The sequence below is a fragment of the Narcine bancroftii genome, chromosome 8 (assembly GCF_036971445.1).
Source record: "Narcine bancroftii isolate sNarBan1 chromosome 8, sNarBan1.hap1, whole genome shotgun sequence".
NCBI classification, from domain to species: Eukaryota; Metazoa; Chordata; class Chondrichthyes; order Torpediniformes; family Narcinidae; genus Narcine; species Narcine bancroftii.
The window spans coordinates 10,162,839-10,183,516 of NC_091476.1; the positions used below are offsets into that span (position 1 = coordinate 10,162,839).

Sequence of the window (20,678 nt, forward strand, 5' to 3'; positions counted from 1 at the left end):
TTTGATTACAATTTAGAAAACATTTCTATTAAAACATACAAACAAATGAGGAAGTACAAAATTGGTTTTAACTTAGAAGCAAAAAGCCAGCTTTGAAAGTCTAACAATAGTTTTGACTATATACAACAGTAAAAAATTTAAAAAAGGCACCACATATCTGACTTGTATCCTAATTGTTAAGTGCACAATGTGAATATTCATAGGCTTGCATATCAATACCTTGAAGATAGATAACATTACCAGTCCCTAGTTTCAATGCCTGCACTTCCCCTGCATAAACCCTCCCCTCCCTCCAACTTAGTGAGGCAAATTTTGAAACATTTATATATATATAAAAAGTTTTTGAAATGCTATATACTGTCGTGACTTGGTATTTTGAAACAGGACTATTCACAAATATGAAGAAATTACTCTATATTGATGTCCATTACAGTGCAATGTTATGGGCTTTAGAGCCAAAGCCATTTAAATATATGTACATCATAGATCTTTGCCCCATAAAATGGTTTAGTGCCTCAATACATGGAGGCGTTGCCTGTTATTTCAAAAGGTTAGCTGGGCAACTTATTTTTCAGATTTAATTGGCTCCCATCTATCCATTAATTTCTGACATGAATCTCTGCAGTTTTTAATTTGTGCAGGTGTATTTTACCAGCTTGGAATGCTTTTCTTTTAAAAAAAGCAAACAATATACATCATAGTGTACATTGTATGGAATATTCCTAATTCGTCATTAGATTTATAGTTAAGATCATCATAATCCTCTCTGCTGAACACAATTCATTTCTCTCCATGGGCTATGAGAGGGCACTATTTTTCCTACCACATCATCTCACTCAGTGCAGCACATTAAAGTAAAATAGAAACAGGTAAGACACATTTACATATGGGAGCACACATGAGGAATTTGTATTGCAACCTTCTTGGCATTGCCTGTATTTAATGCTCAGCATTGAACCAGGACTCAGATATTTCTGCTTTGTAGCCCCCTTCCAATAATTCTTGGACCTTTTCTGGAGGCTTGCACACCATTGGGGGCTCCAGTATTTAAGGGCTATACATGTTACATAGCAGCATTTCTGTTATATCTCAGACACCACATCACTATGCAACCAAAAATGACTTGTGTACAAAACAAGCTCAGGTCCCGACTGTATTAGATAGATCTACATTGGTTATACACATTCCAGTACAAAATGACAATGAATAAAAATATTTTCAAAAAATATCACATCAAAATAATTGGCTGGGAAAGCGAATCCATTTTAAATAAAAAGAATACAAATTCACCTCCTGGTGAATTCAGCTATTCCAACAGAAATGGTTCTAAATGAGAAGAGGCCACACTGCCACATGTTCAGCCTAGACAATGGGGGGGGGGGGGGGGGGGAGTTTGCTAATTGAAGAGCAGGAATAAAAGAACAGAACCCAAGTCTCTCCTTTCTTTTCTCACCCTGCAAATGTCACATTGGGAGCAAAGGCCGTTAACAAACTAAAGAGATGGTAAATTTAAAAATCTGCACCATCTCAAAATTTGAAGGAAATTCATCTGTGGATCCATGAAGGTTTCTGTTTATGGGCCAAAACACCCATGATTGTTTTTAAACCTACCAGAATATTTGGAGTTGTGTAACATCCTAATTTATTACTATGTGTATAGATCTATCGCATGTTGTGTTTACAGTAATGGCAATAGCTGACCCCACTTTAATTATTTGCCTACAGGGGTTTGGTAAAATGATGCTCAATAAACTGTTCACAAAATTGTAAGTTAAACAAGTCTGCAGATGCTGGGGTTGAAAGACTGTAAACTGCCTAATTTTTTCCCTTATAATTTTGAACCATTATTATTGTATTATATACAATAATAAAAGATAAAATATTCAAATATACATTAATTAAGTGCACAAGAATTCTGAACAGATTCTGCAGAATATAGTTTTCTGTCAAATAAACAAACTTCAGGACTCAGACTAATGGGGACACCACATGATTTACATGCAAGTAAAAAAAAATGTCTGATGCATTTTAGAATTCTAATTTAACCAAACGACTGGAATAGACAGGAATACAATCTGCCCATGCTACAAGATGTTTTAAGATAGGACAATACTGGCAGGATCCCACGATATCATAAAATTGTTATCCCATAAAAGTAAAGGAGATACAGGTATGAACATAATTAGTCAAGATACTCAAATATAGGGTTGCAATGTTAATTAAACATGCTTTATCATTTGCTTTCTAACTAGTAAATGATATTCTCACTTGCCATCTTTACCTGGGAGGGTGGAAATGAAGAAAAAGGATAGCACTGTGTTGTAACACAAGAAGTTTTTTATAATGGGTCCACGTCTGTTTCAGGCACCTTGCTTATTTAGATTATTCAATCAGTTTACTGAGTCCAGGAATGAAGCATACTTGTTAAAAAGATGGTTGAAACCTAAAGCCATTACTTGAACTGAGCCAAAGTTAGGGAAGCACTGCAGCAAATTTAGGGAGTTTTTCTAATTATAAGGAGTTCGAGCAGAAAAACAAGATCGGCCTCAGATTCATGCTGTTGTATGTTGTCACTGACATTATCTAGAAATACATACTGTGCATGCAAGGATGTCGATTGCAAACTAACTGCATTTAGCTGCAAGACATTCATAATTCAATAGTCCTTTCAATGTTTTTATTTGTACACCAGGATGTTCATTTTGATGCGATATTGGAAGAAATTAGGTGGAAAAGAGCTACATGTTGATGGTTGTCAATGGCTTTAGTAAAAAAAAATTTAAAGGGAGAGATCTCAGAAACCATTTAAATTTAGCACCAGAACAGATTTCTAGTGAAGCACAAAAAAAAACACTAGGAGACCGAAACATAGGTTTAACTTTGTTAATAAAGAATATAAGCCTTTAAACATAATCCACAGTGTTCAAAATATCTCCCTTTAAACTGTTACTTTTTAAAAAATATTCCCAAATACAAAAAGGAAACAATCACTGGCTGAACGGGTTTGCTCCGTTTCTGGCTGTTCTCCTCAAAAGTTGTCCATTACTTCATTGATAAGAACTTTGCCCACAGTCTTATCAAATACCGGTCTATTTCTTTGTGCACGTAATACTTCCATTTAAATGCATTCACTGACGGAATGTAATGTATGAGGCAGTGCTGGTATTTGTTGAAACAGTTTATACCGAGACAGTTTTATGAAGTGAACAGTTTCATTCTTATTTTTATCTTCCTTATTAGAAAATGTTCGAAGATGAAGTACATCGTTTCATTCTTTTTTTGTTTCTTCCTGCCATGCTTTTGCTTTAAAAGCACTTTTGATTTGGACTGGGATTCACTTTATACTTTCCCCATACTCCTGGCCTAAGAGATAAGGGATGCAATTTTGATCCTCTTGAGTGTCTCCTTGTTCAATCCTAGATGAGAGGGATTTTAAATCAGGATTTCCACCATCTCATTATCAGCAAGATCTTGTCCGCATGACAACCAGGGCACTCTTCTCTCAACTGTACTGCTGAGGAATGGAGCACTGTCTGCAGAAAGGAAGAGATTCATTAGTAAAATTTGGTTTAACAACATTAGGCAATGGATACATTTCAATGCCTCTCTGCATTTAATGCACATAATACCTTTCTCTGGTATTTACTTCAGAAAATAGATCTGAAACAATAATTTGCCCTGGTCAAATTATTTGAATATTCTGTATAATTCTTATCTTGTACTAAATTTTTATTTTTAATTTAAATTTAGAGATACTGCACGGAATCAGGCTTTCATGAGTCCGTGCCACCCAATTAGAGGTATTAAAACAGTGGTTCTCAACCTTTTTCTTTCCACTCACATCCCGCTTTAAATAATCCCTATGCCATCGGTGCTCTGTGATTAGTAAGGGATTGCTTACGGTGGGATGTGAGTGGGAAGGGAAGGTTGAGAATCACTGCTCTGGACCCAATTGCCACTGAAATATTTTGCATGAGAAAAAATGTCATTGGCCCATTTTCTTTGGATTTTTGAAACTGTGCACATAACGAGTCAATGAGGTACGATTAAAACAGTGGTTTTCAAACTTTTTCTTTCCACCCGCATCCCACCTTAAGCAATCCCTTACTAATCACAGAGCCCCGATTGCATCGGGAATACTTAAAGTGGTATGGGAGTGGAAAGAAAAAGTTTGAAAACCACTGTTTTAATCGTACCTCATTGTATTAAATGGTGTTGAATGGTGACCACAGTTATGAAGTGAAAACATTAAACATTTTCTTCTAATACTACATGCTAAATTTCCATTAGGTCTAAAAACTATCTGTGTAACTCTGATGGTGTCCCTCAACACACTAAGTGCAGAACTGCAGCAACACTGAGGTGTTTACAATACAACTAGGTAGGTCACGTCTCCAGAATGGAGGACCATCGCCTTCCCAAGATCGTGTTATATGGCGAGCTCTCCACTAGCCACCGTGACAGAGGTGCACCAAAGAAGAGGTACAAGGACTGCCTAAAGAAATCTCTTGGTGCCTGCCACATTGACCACTTGCAGTGGGCTGATATCGCCTCAAACTGTGCATCTTGGCGCCTCACAGTTCGGCGGGCAGCAACCTCCTTTGACGAAGACCGCAGAGCCCACCTCACTGACAAAAGACAAAGGAGGAAAAACCCAACACCCAACCCCAACCAACCAACTTTCCCTTGCAACCGCTGCAACCGTGTCTGCCTGTCCCGCATCGGACTTGTCAGCCACAAACGAGCCTGCAGCTGACGTGGACATTGCCCCTCCATTAACCTTCGTCCGCGAAGCCAAGCCAAAGAAGAAGAAGAGGTACTGGAGTAACATGGGTTGTACTTTAATAGAATCAGGAAGGTGGAGGGAAGAAGGATTAAAATAATTTGGCAGAGGAAGGCAAAACGTGGACGGAGGACTGGAGTAGGCAGATAAAATAAGGAAGAATTTCTGAGATGTATTTAGGAAACTTTTGTTAGGACAGCTCTGCACCGATGAGGAAGACACTACAGCTGACTCTAGTTCTGGTAACGAGGCAGCTTGCGTGCCGCAATTAGCAGCACGATACCACCTTCTCTCTTCTCAAATGTACATCTTAGGAATAGACTGCTCTCTGTATGGATGAGCGCGAATGCAATGGGATTCATGGCAAGAATTTGATTTAGCAATTTTCGTCTGTGCTTGGACACAGTCAAAGCATAATCTCCTGAGGGATGATGGGACAGTCTAAGACAGAGTATTCTGGAAGACAAGCATGAAATAGGGTGCATGGCAAGTTAGTAAATACTAGTGAGAACCAGGCAGAAAATTAAAACTGCAGGGGAAGTGAAAAAAAAGGAAATCAAAGGGCCAAATAGGTGCTAGAAAGGTAGAGTGGAGGGAATCTTTAATAGGCATCCAAATCTGGAAGTTCCGAACAATTTGGGACCAAAATAGAGACCTACATAGAGACTAAGCATGAGAGAAGTATTAAATGTGACCATGGCAACATACTTTGAAGGAAATAGCTGCCCAGTCACAGGAAGAGGTAGTTGAGATGCTAAATAAGTGCACGCTGAAATGAGATGAGAATTTTTAAGTTGCTCCTCACTTCCCTCTTCATTATCTCACTGTAAACCTATACACTCTAGCTCTAGAATTGTTTATCCTGAGAAAGAGACTGTGTGCATTCACTTTATCTGTGCACCTCATGATTTTCTAAATCTTGAAATGGCACTTCTCAGCACCGGGGAATGAAGGCCTGGCACAGTGGTTCTCAACCTTTTTCTTTCCACTCACATATCACCATGGGTGCTCTGTGATTAGTAAAGGATTACTTAAGGTGGTATGTTAGTGGGGGGGGGGGGGGGGGGGGAAGGTTGAGAACCACTGGCCTAGCCTATCCATCCTCGCTCTGTACCTCCAGTCCCAGAGCACATTTTTGAATCTCTGTCCAACTTATTGACGTCCTTCCTGTAACTGGGTGACCAGAACTGCACACAGTGTAGTCTCACCAATCCCCTACACAGCTGTACTACGAAGTCCCAACTTTTTTTTACTCAATATCCACAACCAAACAAGCAAGCCAAACACCATCACCACCCTGTCCACACGAGTCACTGATTTCATGGAACCATGCACCTGTTCCCTTGAGGTCTCATTGCTCGACAAAATTCTCCTGAACCCTGCCATTTTCTGTGCAATTCCTTTCCTAGTTTGATTTATCAATGTGTAACACCTCATATTCACCAGAGTTAAATGTCATTTGCCACTCCTTGGTCCACTTTCCCAACTGATCTAGATCCTGTTCTAAACCGAGATATCCTTCCTCACTGTCCCCTACACCACCAATTTTGGTTTCATCTGAAACTGCACTAATCACATCGGCTACATTGCCACTGAGTGTCCAGGAACACCGAGGGCCAAAGCAAGTGACAAATCTAAGCAAGTCTATCACCAAATTGCCATACATTGAACGTATCGATGTGAGGAATCCCCATCACCTTGAGCACAATCTCTGCTTGCTCTACCTTCATGTAGAAGGTACAGAACACTAAAGTCCAGCACCTCTATGTTCAAGAACAGTTTGTCCTCCCCAACAGCTCTCAGGCTCTTGAACCTCCCCAGACCACCCTAACCATAAACTACTCCAGGACCACAAAAACATCAGTCTGCACTTTTCAGAATCAGGATTTATTGTCATGAACAAGTCATGAAATTAGGTGTTTTGAAGTGGCATCATAGGGCAAACATACAATAGTATAATCATCTTACAACATTACTTTCAAAAATAAATAAATAATAACAATGATGGTGTACAAAAAGTGAGGCCGTGCCTTTGGTTCATTGATTATTCAGGAATCTGATGGCAGCAGGGAAGAAGCTGTCCTTGTGCCATTGAGTGCTCGTCTTCAGTCTCCTGTACCTTTTTCCAGATGGTAGCAGAGTGAAGAGGGCATGGCCTGGGTAGTGGGGGTCCTTGAAGGTAGAGGTTGCTTTCTTAAGACACCACCTCATGTAGATGTCCACGGTGGAGTGAAATCTGGTGCCTGTGATGCCACAGGCCGAGTTAACAACCCGCTGGAGTTTATTCTTATCCTGAGAGTTAGTGCCTCTGTACAAGCCAGTGATGCAACCAGCCAAAATGCTCTCCACGGTACACCTGTGGAAGTTTATGAGAGTCTTCAGTGGCATACTGAACCGTCTCAGTCACCTCACAAAGTATAGCCACTGGCGAGCCTTCCTTGTGATTGCATCAGTGTGGAGGCTCTAGGACAGATCTTTGTAAATGTTGACACTCAGGAATTCGAAGTTCTTGACCCTCTCCACGACTGAGCCCTGAATAAGGACTGGGCTGTGTTCTTCCATTTTCCTCCTGAAGCCCACAATCATTTCCTTGCTCTTGCTGACGTTGAGCACAGGTTGTTATGTTATACCATTCAATGAGCTGATGTTTTGACACCAACTGCAACTGTGAATATTTATTTTCTCCTTTATATTCATCATCTCTTCTCTCTCCCACAGCAGATTGTGGTAATTTAATTTTTGCTATTGTTGCTGTACATTGTACTTAGTGTCTAACAACAAACTCTTCTGACCAAATAGTTAAAATGGTGAACAAACAGCAGTGGACCCAGTGAAACACGAAAGGCTGTAGATATTGTGATTGTAGTAAAAACACACCGAAATGCTGGAGGAACTCACCTGGTCTTTGCAACTCCTATAGGAAACAAAGATATATTACCGACGTTTCGGGCCTGAGGCCTTCTTCAAGGAACAAATAGAATGAACAGTAAACAGAATCCCAACAGTGGACCTAGTATTGACCCCTGCAGCACCCCACCTGGTTGTAGGCCTCCTGTCAGAAAAAACTCTCTCCACCTCCATCCTCTGTCTCCTTCTACAGAGCTTGATGTGAACCAATTGGCCAGTTCAACTTGGATCCCAAGTTATCTAATCTACCAGACCAACCTGCCATGCAGGACCATGCCAAAAGCCTAGCTAAAGTCCATCTATACAATGCCCGGCGCCATGTCTTCAATCTCTCTTGCTCACCTCATCAAAAAAAAATCCCAATTATTCATGAAACGCGCTCTCCCACACACAAAGCCACAGTGACAACCCTTAATCAGCCCCTGCCTATCCAAATGCTGGTACATCCAATCCCACAGGATCCCTCCAGCAACTTTCCCTCTATTGACATCAGGCTCACTGGCTTGCAGTTTCTTGGCGTGTCCTTGCTGACCTTTTTAAATAAAAGCACAACATAAGCCATTCTCCAGATGTCCAATACTTTAGAAGCCAAAAATAACATAAATATCTCAGCAAGAGCCTCTGCAAGTTCTTCCCAAGATTCCCTCAAGGCCCTGGGAATATGTCTACCTTAAAGCACTCCAACTACCTACCTCCCGATATTTTTTTTTACAAGGTCGAAGACATCCCAACTTGTTTGCTTTAATTCGTTAGCTTCCCCATGGTAAAGGCTAATGAGAAATATTCATTTGAAATCTCACCGTGACACCACACACGCACAGCCATATTAATCATTAATGGGAGAGAATCTCTCCCTTGCCTCTCTCTCCCTACCCATTTAATCTTAATATATGTAGATTCGCTTGGGATTTTGTATTATCTTGCCAGATCCATCTCACGTACTCTTTGTGCCCTTTCCATTTCCCTGTTAACCATAGTCCTACACCTCGTGTGCTCACAGAGGGAAGCTAAATCTGTTATGTTTCCTTCACCAAAGCCTCAAAATCCCTCATCAACCAAGATTCGTTAAATTTGCCAGCCTTGCTCTTCACCTGGCACTGTGCCTGAATGCTTGCCATCTCATTTTGAAAAGCCTCTCATTTCCCAGTCACCCCCACCCCCCCCCCCACACACCTTACCTGCAAACCACCTCTCCCAATTAACCTCTACAAATTCCCAACTAATGCCTCCAAAATTAGGCCTTGCGCCTTAATATGCGGACCAGTCCTAGCTTTCTCCATACTACTGGTTTTAAAATAGTTGGGGCCATAGGTCCCAAAGCCCTCCTCAATGACACTTCAGTCTCTTGCCCTACCTCTCTCTCTAATATGACAATATTTTATACCATGTTCATATTCAGATCATTTTTTTTCCTCCCTGAACTATGTTCGAAGATCAGAATAAATATCAAAGTTAACAATGGTATGATCACTCTTTAAGTTGGAGCAAACGTTCATGCAAATTCAGCTCATTATATTATCAAGTTATAAAATTGATTGATTACACATTAATTTTCATGCATCCCATGGTACATGGTAATACCTGTTGTTTCCATTTGTGCCGGGCTGCTACTGCCCAACTTTCCTTGTGTTGGGGATACACTTCCCAATTTGTTGTGCTCAGGACCTCTGTCAGTCTGGGTGCTGCTATCCCGGCTTCCTGTTTTAGAATGTGCCGACAGAACTGGTGTGGATGGTAGTGTGGGAGAAGAGGAGGAGGACCGTGATTCATTTCTATCAGGGCTCAGAAGAAAACCTGAAAGGACAGGAGGAAAGAAACAAAATTAAAGTCCATCTCATGAGACACTTTCTACATGCCCATCAACTCGCACAGTTACCTCTTCGCACCATCTCCTGTAAGGACTCTATCCCTTTCTCAATCCCTGCACCTCCATTGCATCTGCTCCCACTTTGAGGTCTTCCATTCCAGAACATCTTAGATGTCCTTCTTCAAAAAAAAAAATAGCTTCCCCTCTCCTGCTGTCAATTCAGACCACAACTCCTCCATTTCACCCAAATCAGCCCTGGCCCCCTCCACTCCGAGGCACAATAAAGATCAGATTCCACTTCTCCTCACCTATCACGCCACCAGCCTCTGCACCCAACATATATATATTATCCTCCGCAAAAATTTTTTGCCACCCATGACGTGATCCCACCATAAGACGCAACCCTGCTTTCACTCCCTCTGTGACTCCCTCCCTTGTCCACTCGTACCTTCCCTCGATACCTACCTCTGTGATCACAAGAAATGCTACATGCGCTCATTTGGGGCCTCAAACAGTCCTGTTGTGGCCTCCCCTTCTTCAGAGGGGCTGAATGCAGATTGGGAGATGGTTTCATTGAGCACCTTCGCTCTGTCCACTGCAATTACATGTGGCTCCCAGTGGCCACATACCATTCACCCAACAAACTCATACACTGTCAAACTGAAGCTATCCGCAAGTTGAAGGAACCACAGCGACCGCAGTATCATTGACTTACCCCAAGTCTCTCCTTTTCTCTATCCATCTGGCTTCTTTCCACTAGCTCCCCACCACCTTCCCTTCCCATTCAGACAGCTACCCCCTCCCCATCGTCACTGATTTTTTTTTTCTCTTCTACCCTCCCACTAATACTGGTTACTGGTTAGCCTGTACTCTTCCTCCTGCCCCTTCCCACCCTCCCCCACCATCTTGTTTAGGCACCTGCCTACTTTTTGCTTATACACTGATGAAGGGCTCAGACCCGAAACATTGGTTACCTTTTAATTTCTATAGATGCTGCATGACCTGCTGAGTTTCTCCGGCATTTTGTGTACTACAATTATTGAGACTGCAGATTTTCCTGTTCCACGCCATAATTAAAGTTTAACTTTACTGCTGCTCAATAAACTCATAGTTCCTGCAAAAAATTGAACCAATGTCCTAACGTTCACTGCCCGGGTACACAAACAGAATAACAGGTCTATTTCACAGTACTTTTTGTTAAAAATCCAATGCTTTTAAACATATTTATTTAACAGACATCTCACTAATTCTCTACAGCCATTGTCTTTATTCCTTTGGCTATGGATTAGTGGTATTTTCCTTACCATAATGACATTCATTATAGATATTGGAATTTCGTGACAAACATTTTTACCTAAACTGCCCTTCCAGCTCTTGTCTTCTTTCTTCTCTTCAATTATTGGGTTACTGGACAACAGTGTAGAGTAGGATGAAGGCCCAGATGTCACATTGGAAATAGAAACTAGGGACTTTGAAGGTCTTAACGCAGTTGGTTGCTCGGTTTTAACTTGCTCTCTCCTTGACCTTTGTTGGAGAACTTTAATCATGGCATCCTTCTCAATGATTTGAGCATGAAGTGTCTTGATCCTAATATAATGAGAGATACAATGAAGAAGGAAAAAGTCCATTCAGATATTCATATCAAAGCTCCTTTAAAAAGTGTAAAAACTTGGGATGTTTAGTTTTTAAATTCTGGGCAGGGATGGCTCCACCAGTAAATCAAGTGCATGCACAATTATTCAGTCGTTTTTCTTTTTTTTTAAACACTTGGAAGTTAATTCACACAAATGATCAACTCTCTTCAGGTTATCCATTTTCAATGTTGTCCAGAGAAAAGAAATATGCTCCATCCACAGGAATACAATTAGTATTGCCAGCTTATAACATGTGCACAAATACTCTATTGGTTAATGTCATCCAAGTAGTAGTATAGGCATGGTAGACAGCCACTTGTTTTGGTCTAGATTGCCCTTCCCTTGGTGCAGTGGGGATGAATTTACTATAAAGAATTACTATTGAAATTTCCTTTCCCACCCCCTATGCTTTAGAAATTAAATCCTACAATTCTATCAAAATTTCACTGAAATTGTCATTCTATCGAAGGGTATGGAACGAAAACAGCTTTTCCTTCTATAATTTGTATATGAGCCAAGTATTTCTAGCATTTTACATTTTATTTTGGCATCAGTTTATTATATCTTATTAAATAAGCCATTTATACTTTATCCCCAAAAAGAGAAACATATACAGACAATACGGTTTAGCAGATAACAAGCAAGATGTAGCAGCTCTGGAAAGTGGAAATGAGCTTTGATAACTGGCAGCAGTGAAAGGATATGTCCTGGGCAAAAGTCCTCATGGTGGTTTTTCTCATTTTAACATTGTGATATTGATGATGGAGGAGAGAAGTGATGTGACTACAAGTGGAGAGTGTCCCAACTGCGGCGTTCTGGATACCACTGACTCACCAAAAGGTTACAAACATGAAAGGCCATTGGCCATATACTGGATCAATGCAAGTACAACCCAGATGGTCCTTTTCATACATCTTCTCCCCACCCAGCCCTACAAATTCTCTCTTTTTGGAAACATATGCTCCCTTTTGAAGATTAAAATTGGTTCTACCACCACGTGACAGTTTTGGAGAGATGGCAAAAACCTGTGGTTGCAGACATAGGGTAGAAGATGCAAATAGGGTGGTGGAATGCATTTCAAATTTGCATTTAAAACAATCAAATGGGGCCAGATAGGGTGATCAGATGAAGGCCAATGGCTGGTGGATCATTCCCTACAAACACAGCAACGATATTTTCCTTGGAACAAAGTCACAAATGGAAAAATGAACGTTGTAATTTATTGACATTGCATGCAGTGTTAACTGTGACATGCTAACATCTGGTATATAAATATATGCAGAACATATTGTACATGTATGCTTATTTTAAATCAAAACAGTCACACATTTCAACGTGATGGCACTATTGCATGTGGTCCCACCTGCTTTCCATGTCAAGGCATCTCCGATTAGCCATTAGAATTTCCTCCTCTTCTTTCTGAATCCGGGCTTCTAATGAGGTTTCGTAGCTACCATTTGGCGAATGACCCAGAACTGTAGTATCCCTAACAATAAACAAACAACCAAAATTATCCTATCTGATTCTCGGAAGCAGAATTTATTTTCCTGAACGCGTGTCATGAAATTGGTCATTTTGCAGCATCATTACAGGGGCCAAAATTGTTCTAAGTTCCATTTTGAAAAAAATAAACTGTAACAGAAGAGAAAAAGTGATTAGTGTCTGTGGTTCAAATATCTGGTGGCGAAGGGGAAGAAGCTGTTTTTGTACCATTGGGTCTTCAGGCTCCTGTACCTCTTTCCTGATGTTAGCAGTGAGAAGAGGGCATGGCCTGGGTGGTGAGGGTCCTTGATGATATTCATCTAGAGACACCATCTCCTAAATTGATACAATTTCAATTCACATTTGATTTCACAATCAAATTTACCAAGAGCTATTTTACTGAATGTGTTTGATTTCAAGCCTCTGTTGTATTAAAAGAACTTTCGATCAAATATGGTTTAATCTAGACTGCTTGTCATGAACACTGGGTGAGAACATATCGGGCTCCGTTCCTATGCCCACCAGATTGCTAATGCTTTGAGATGCCAGGTCAGTAGGTGAGACTTACAGTGGTGTGATAAATCTTCCAATGAACATTGCAGTTTAAAGAGGGTGCAGGAATCAGGGCTCCAAAGAGAAAAGGACATGCAAGTATTACTTGGTAAGCCAAATACCAAATCATTGGGAGTGCCAAAAAGCCGTGTAGTTTTACTGTATACGAATAAATAGCCAGGGCAACACCTAGTGCTTTTGAGGTGGGGGAAGAAGAGAAAAGTATACATTCCATTCAAGGGTTTATATTTAGAAATGTAAACCATCAATAGTGTACAAACAGTACTCTCCCTTCAAAAATCACTGCAATGACATGAATGAAAAGAACTACACACTGTCAGTTCTATGAAACATTTGGTGCCACCATCTGGTGTTAAATTTCCAGGCATCATCAGTCTTACATTAAACTTTAGTACAGTTACAGTATGTTTCCAATTATCCAAAATGCTTGGGACCGGACCTATCATGGTTAAGCAGATTTTTCAGATATTCGGGAATTTTCTATAAAGCAGTAGCATCAGAAGAATTCATGTACTGGCCGTCGCCGATCCCTGACACCTCCTCATGCAGTCGCCAGTCCTACCCGGGAGCCTGAGATCCCCGCTCCTGCCCGGGAGACCGAGGCCTCACCTCATCTGTAAGTGGGAGAAGCTTGCACAGGGGTTGTCCTCCAGCAGAATTTCAGTGACCCCACCGAATGAGTATCTGACAGAGGGAGCAACTCAGGCGGGTGGGCCTGGCCAGCTCAAGCAGGCGCAGGCAGCTCGGGCAGGCAGGGCGCGGGCAAGCGGGGAGGGCGCGTGGTATAAATGACAATTTATAAATAAATAATCAGTGTTATCCTTTCCTTCAATGTGTAACCTGTGGATAAGTGTCTCCTTTGTAAGACTGATTCCCTGTAGCTCCACTTGAGCCTGGTCGGTAAATTTTTTTGACTTTGTTTTTTAATCGTCACGTCATGTCTCACCTGAAAAATCTTTTGGATATTCAGATGATTGGTTTTCGGTTAATCGGAAACGTACTCTGCTTTGTTGTACATCCTCTTTCAAGGACAGCATTTGCAGTTCTGCTCCACCTGATTCTTTTCAATGAACCCTGTACCAACTCTACTGAAGACCAGCAATTCAGCAGTCGGTTCTTGGGAATTATTAAAAGACAACCTTCTCTCAGACCATCAAGAGTGCTTTGGACCAGCTCTGCATAACTAAATGTCCTGTTTAAATTTAAATTTGCCATGATTTTCATCTTATCTTCTTCCTTGTCTCAATGACGGTCACAAACACTAAACTGGACATGAGCCAGTGGAGGAGGGCAAAGGGGGAGGGGAGAAGAGACAATCCTGCTTCTCTGTCTTAACGCAAAGGAACTTAAGGCCGTCCCAACAAAATCCGTACCTCTGTGCAGCTACTGTTGCTGCTGCATCCAACGCAAACTGGCGCATCACACTTTCTTCCAAGTACTTCTGTTCCCACTTGGTCATGTCAGCCTCCAAGGCCAGGATCCTCTCTTCCTTTTCACGGAGAAGCTCCATTAAAGCAGTGGCATTATACTCGGGAGCACTGGCCGTCTGGGTCGTACCCTGGCGCTATGCAAGATTTTTTAAATAAGTTTTTTTTTAAAATGACATCTTACAATTATATCTCCCACCAAGAGCTCTGATTCCTGGATACAAGCAGAAATAATGTGGAGTAAAACTCCATGTTGATTAGAATACTTCAAATCACTATAATAATGGCAGGATCTGAATTGTCTTTCATTTTGAAAGGTTGTTTGTTTCTTTCAATTTTCTTCCTTCCTCTCACAGATTCTGACTGATACCACAATACAGTACAACAAAAGTCCATTCTGTAATATCTCCGAGTAGTCATTATTCACAATGAAGTGAGTCAGGAAGTAAGGGAAGCCCCTCCTGTTAGCAGAGATAGCAGCTTCGCAGACCTCACCCCACTCCAGAATCACATTCCGGCCTGAGTAGATTGGTGGATTTTCAACTCTAAATGACATTAGTGAATTACGTAGGCTTTGTATTTTCCTGAATCACATTCACAGGCAAATGTAATTGAATTTAAATGCCTCAGTTGCCACAATGGGACTTGAACGCTCAGATATCTGGTTTATTAACCCCAAACCTGTTTTCTCTCACTGTCTACTTCTGTAATCCCATGAGATAAGCGTTAATAAATCCCATAAAGGATATTATTCTTTCCTCAGAACACAGGTAGAATATGGAATACTGACTCAGTAAATGATAAGATTATTGAACATTTAAACATTGGGTAAGCAGGTGAAGAAGTGCTGATGTAGTGAGGGATGAGAGGATGCTTTTGCATGGAGCAGAATTGCTGTATTGATCATTTTTTTGTGATAAATTATTCTGCAATTTTGTGTTTTACCAACTTTCACACATTGCATAGTACTGATTTTATAGTGGGGGAAACAGATGACATTCTCTCGCCTCAAGCAATGGCAGAAAAGGTTAAAAAAAGTTACTGATTACACACCAATGTTTAAAAGATGGATCAAAAGATCATTTGATCAATTAGTTCAAGCCATGTTCTGCATAATATCTAACCATCAGGCATTGGACCCCAAACATCCAAAATTCTGAGGAAAGTAATAACTTGAACCTAACTGATAGCTCCACCAATTCCATGAAACTGAACTTAAATGGCACGAACACAAAGCTGGGAGGAAGTTACAGTGTACCTGCTGCATTCGAAGGGATTCCAGTTCTCTTTCGAGCCTGGTTCGCAGCCTGTGTTCAAGCTGTTCCCGCTTCTCACAGGCTGCCTGAAGTTGGATCAATGCCTGCTGCATTCTTTCTACTTTGTCCACATACACCTGCTTCCTCTTTAGCTGTAACCCAAAAGGATAGAATTGTTAGTAAAGGTCAGCCATCAAATCTACACTGACTGTGAATCTCGAGACATTGCCAGTCAAGTTTCCTACACAATTAGTCTGTGACGCCAAGTCCTCTCCTCACACACGGAAGCGTTGCCTCGGCTCAAAGATTATTTACAGCATCTGTAGAGCTAGGTTTAATTTCTGTTTAGCCTAACTCACAACAGGAGCAATGCAAAAACAGAATTAAGTCTGCACTCATTCCTGTTGAACGGCCTTATGCACACATGGAAAGAACATGCTTTCTTGTGAATGTTCTAAATTCACTTCTTTATCCTGGTTCATCTCGTGCTGCAGTTCTCAACCTTTTTCTTTCCACTCACATCCCACTTTAAGTAATCCCTAAGCCATCGGTGCCCTGTGATTAGTAAGGGATTGGTTAAAGTGGGATGTGAGTGGGACGGGAAGGTTGAGAACCGCTGCTCTAGACCCAATTGTTACTGAAATATTTTGCTTGAGAAAAATTGTCATTGGCCCATTTCCTTTGGAGTTAGGAAACCGTGCACATAACAAGTCAATGAGGTACGATTAAAACAGTGGTTTTAAAACTTTTTCTTCCCACCCACATCCCACCATAAGCAATCCCTTACTAATCACAGAGCACCGATGGCACAGGGAATACTTGAAGTGGTATGTGAGTGGAAAGAAAAAGGTTGAGAACCACTGATCTAGTGACACATTTGTTTGAGGTATAAAGTTAGGGTTCAAGCTCCAATCTAGAACAACAAGCATGTTGTTATCTAGCACAACTGTAACATCTTCCAAGATACTATCTTTCAAATATTTTATTATACAAATTATAAGGAGTTAATAGTAACGCCAATATCACGAGACCCATGCAGGAGACAGGTAGATGAGGGAAGCAGGATAATGTATCTTTCCCAGTGTTAAGTTACCAAGTTCCAATGTACATATATCACAATGGAGAAATTTCATTTGCATATTTAAATTCTCCTTTCATGGCACAACTGAGTCATATTTCCATTTAGCAGTGGTGAACATGCTCCTCAGGATCTAAAAAGCATGGCTGGGCACAAGATGTTAAGAGCTTTACATAGATAGCCTTGTGGGCAAGGAGAGAGAAAAAAATCAACGGGGTTCCCCTAAGCCAGGGGTCAGCAAACATCGACCTCATGGAATCCTTGATCTCTCGTTGACCCCCAAGCAAGTAAAATAAATAAATAATATCAACGATAGATTTCTCTATAGCCTAGACATTTATCGACACCCACCCCCACCCCCCCACCCGGATAGTCCCATCGACTCCCAGGGGTCAACATAGACCACTTTGCCGACCCCTGCCCCAAGCAAAACTTTTCTAACCGCAACCTCAGTTTCTCCACTTCACCAAATCCCAACTCGATACGCAAATTTCTCCACCACACCCTCCAACCCTGTCTTATGAAAGATGGAGACTGTTCCCCAAGGTCAGGGTTTGCACTATCCTACAAATTAATTTTCCCATCTGGAAGCTCCTCCATACTATATTCAACAGGACCTCAGTATCCGTCAACTAGATATCTTCCCATTATCCCATAAATATTGGGGCACATGATTCAGAAGGGCATTAAAAAAAATTCCATGAACACTGCTTGATGATCAGGAACTTCAAGATTCTAGAAGTAACCATTCAAGGAATACTCTCACCAACTGCTTAACCAGCAATTTACAAGACCCTACTACTATGTACACACACATATCTGCCACATTTCCCAATTTAATTGTGGTCACAATATAATATGTATTATGAATGCATGTGTCCAATTTACTAGTGTTGCGTACTTTTGGAATTGAACTGAAAAGCAAAAATAAAGCAAATAATGAAAGGGAATTTTTTTTAAAAAAAACATAATTGTAAATTTGATCACAAAATGTCCAGTGTTTAAATTTGTGACATTCTGGGAACATACATCCATTGTAAAAGCATTGCTGATGTACTATTGGATTGGTCACTGGGTGTAATTCCTCCAGTCGTGATTCTCCACGTTATTTTAGGTTTCTACTTGAACCAGAGCTAAATTTCTTGACCTGGGTAAGTCAACCATTTATGATGAGAGATGCAAGACAATAACTCCACATCTGTAGTGTATGAAATTACAGCCAGGAAGGGCGGTACCTCCTTCAGGGTCAGGGAATGGAGAAAAGATTTAATAAATGTGACCTCAAACTATTTTGTAATGGGGAATGTAATGAAAGATTTGTAAATTAGTCACTCTCTCTAAATACATGCGAGGATAGAAATGTCAACAGTTAAACAGCAAAAGAAGTATGAACTAAAAATAGAGCAAACACTGAGAGAAAGCACACTCATGTGCTGCTGGTTTACATGTTAATTTCTCTTGCTGGCAAGTCCTGCATCTAATGGTGCCAAAAAAAAATCCCAACAGCTTCTGGACCCAATCCTCCATGCACTGCACCCTAGTTTTGCTTTTGTTATCTGATCAACAGCAGTATGGGCAAAACAGAAAGGTTTTAGGCAAGTTGATGGAAGATCTTAAGAGTTGTACACCACACAAACAACTCATTTGGCCCACTAACTCCATGCAGACCATCAAAGCACTCATTTACTTACACTATTCTCCCCACATTTTACTCTCTCCATATTCCTATCAATGCCTCTAGATTCTACCTCTCACTTACTCAGTAGGGATAATTTATTGAAACTAATTAACATACCGAACGATGTGAAAGGAAACATATATAATAAGAGGGAAAGCACAATCTCCACACAGGCAGCACCCGAGGTCAAGATTGAACACTCAAGCCAAGAGGCAGGAGTTTCACTAGCTCTGCTGCTGTGTCCCAGATACACCTACAAGTCTTTCTTTTTACAAACACTATCATTTAAAAGTTGACAATCACTGTCCATTTTTTGTTTAAAAACAAAGTAGACAATCATGTCACTGTTCTGTCTACCTCATACATGAAAGGGATTCCATCTGAAAATTCACTCACTTCTTTAGATTTTCTTGTTACTCATTGATCTAGGTGGGGCAAGAAATTCCATGGAGCCAAAAACCAAGCATTACAAAAAAAGACGTTCATTCTGCTTTTGTGGCTCTGGGGCTGCCCATCAGGGCTAGGATATCATTGTCTTCCACCATCGCTTATCCATTTTCTGGTGGAGATCACGAGGGAATGTTAAAGGGTATGATTCTTCCACTGCTAGCTCAGTGGTGTACAGTACATGCACAGGGAAAGACTCACACTTGAAATTCTGAAAATAATATCAGCAAAAATGTGAAGTCTAATTATTTAGATCTAACTGCCAGAGGTGTTTAGAAGTGAGGACTTGCCACTCGTCTTGGAAGTGACAACAGCATCCAATCATCTCATCTCACCTCCTCTTCCAACTTCACCACTTTGCCCTGGGTGTTGTTCAAAGCCTGATCACGGATTTCAATGTGCCTTCTCTGATCCTCATTGGTGGTCCGGAGGGCAGACAGCTCCATTTCCAGCTTCTCCTTTTCTCTCAAATTTTCCTTGTCTGGAGGGGAAAAACAAAAGCATTCATTGCAGAAAACAGGAAAGTCCTTACTTAAAATACAGGAGATGCGAGTTCGACTGGGCACACTTCACTGGCATAGGATTGAGTGTTAAACAGATAATATCGATTAACTATAGCTCTATCGAATGTTATCTCACCAAAAATGAAGAGGGCAATGGAGATTAGATAGGATGGCAACTGATAGGGGCTTGAATAATATCACAAATCCCCCATCTGCACTTCTGAGAGATTACTTCAAAGAAGAGCACAGAATTTCATGAACACTTTCGTTGATGTAGATGGCAGTAATGCAAAACAATGCAGCCTCAAACAACTGCTCGTGGATTGCAGCTACAATTTTCAATCCTCTACCCACTTCATCAACATACTTTCACGCAACTAAACACATTTGCAATCTCAAGTCCAGAACACCTTCTATGCCCGCTTTGAGAAGAACCAAACAGTGCCTACTAGAATCCCTTAAAAAGCTGCGGAACCTGTGATACTTGTCTCTGAGGGCAACGTCAGAACATCATTCAAGAAGGTGAACCTTCACAAGATATCAGGCCTTGGCAGGGTACTGAAAATCTGCATCAACTAGCTAGAGTGCTCATGGATATTTTCAACCTCTCATTGCTGCAGTCAGAGGTTCCCATCAGATTCAAAAGGGCACCAACCATCCCGGTACCCAAGAAGAGTAGCGTGAGCTGCCTCAATGACTACTGCCCAATAGCACTCAAGGCCTCTGTACCCCTCTCTGCAACTGGATCCTTAACTTTCTCATCGGAACACCACAGTCAGTATGAATTGGAAACAATGTCTCCTTACTGATTATCAACACAGGCGTACCCCAAGGATGCGTGCTTAGTCCACTGCTCTACTCATTATACACTCACGACTGTGTGGCCAAGAACAATTCCAATGCCATCTACAAGTTGACACCAGTGGTTGGCAAAAATCACAAATGGCAATGAGGAAGCATACAGGAGGGTGAAAGATCAGCTCGTGAGTGGTGTAACCACAAACTTGTGGTCAATGTCAGCAAAATCTCGGAGATGATTATGGACTTCAAGAGGAAGTCAGGGGAACACGACCTCTTCAAGGGCTCAGTAGTAGAGAGGGTCA

At 41.0% G+C, this 20,678-nt stretch overlaps 1 protein-coding gene across 2 annotated transcripts in view; it reads right to left on the minus strand.

Annotated features, from left to right (window-relative positions):
* The window catches only part of amot (angiomotin), a 73,131-nt gene continuing 52,453 nt past the window's right edge, over positions 1 to 20,678 (minus strand). For both annotated transcript variants that reach the window (XM_069892870.1, XM_069892871.1), the window contains 7 exons: positions 19,408 to 19,553; positions 15,872 to 16,021; positions 14,560 to 14,750; positions 12,495 to 12,617; positions 10,852 to 11,084; positions 9,272 to 9,484; positions 1 to 3,533 (listed from right to left, as the gene is read on the minus strand). In XM_069892870.1, coding sequence (XP_069748971.1) covers positions 3,433 to 3,533; positions 9,272 to 9,484; positions 10,852 to 11,084; positions 12,495 to 12,617; positions 14,560 to 14,750; positions 15,872 to 16,021; positions 19,408 to 19,553 — 1,157 coding nt within the window. In that variant the 3' untranslated portion in view covers positions 1 to 3,432. The remainder of the gene's footprint in view (positions 3,534 to 9,271; positions 9,485 to 10,851; positions 11,085 to 12,494; positions 12,618 to 14,559; positions 14,751 to 15,871; positions 16,022 to 19,407; positions 19,554 to 20,678) is intronic.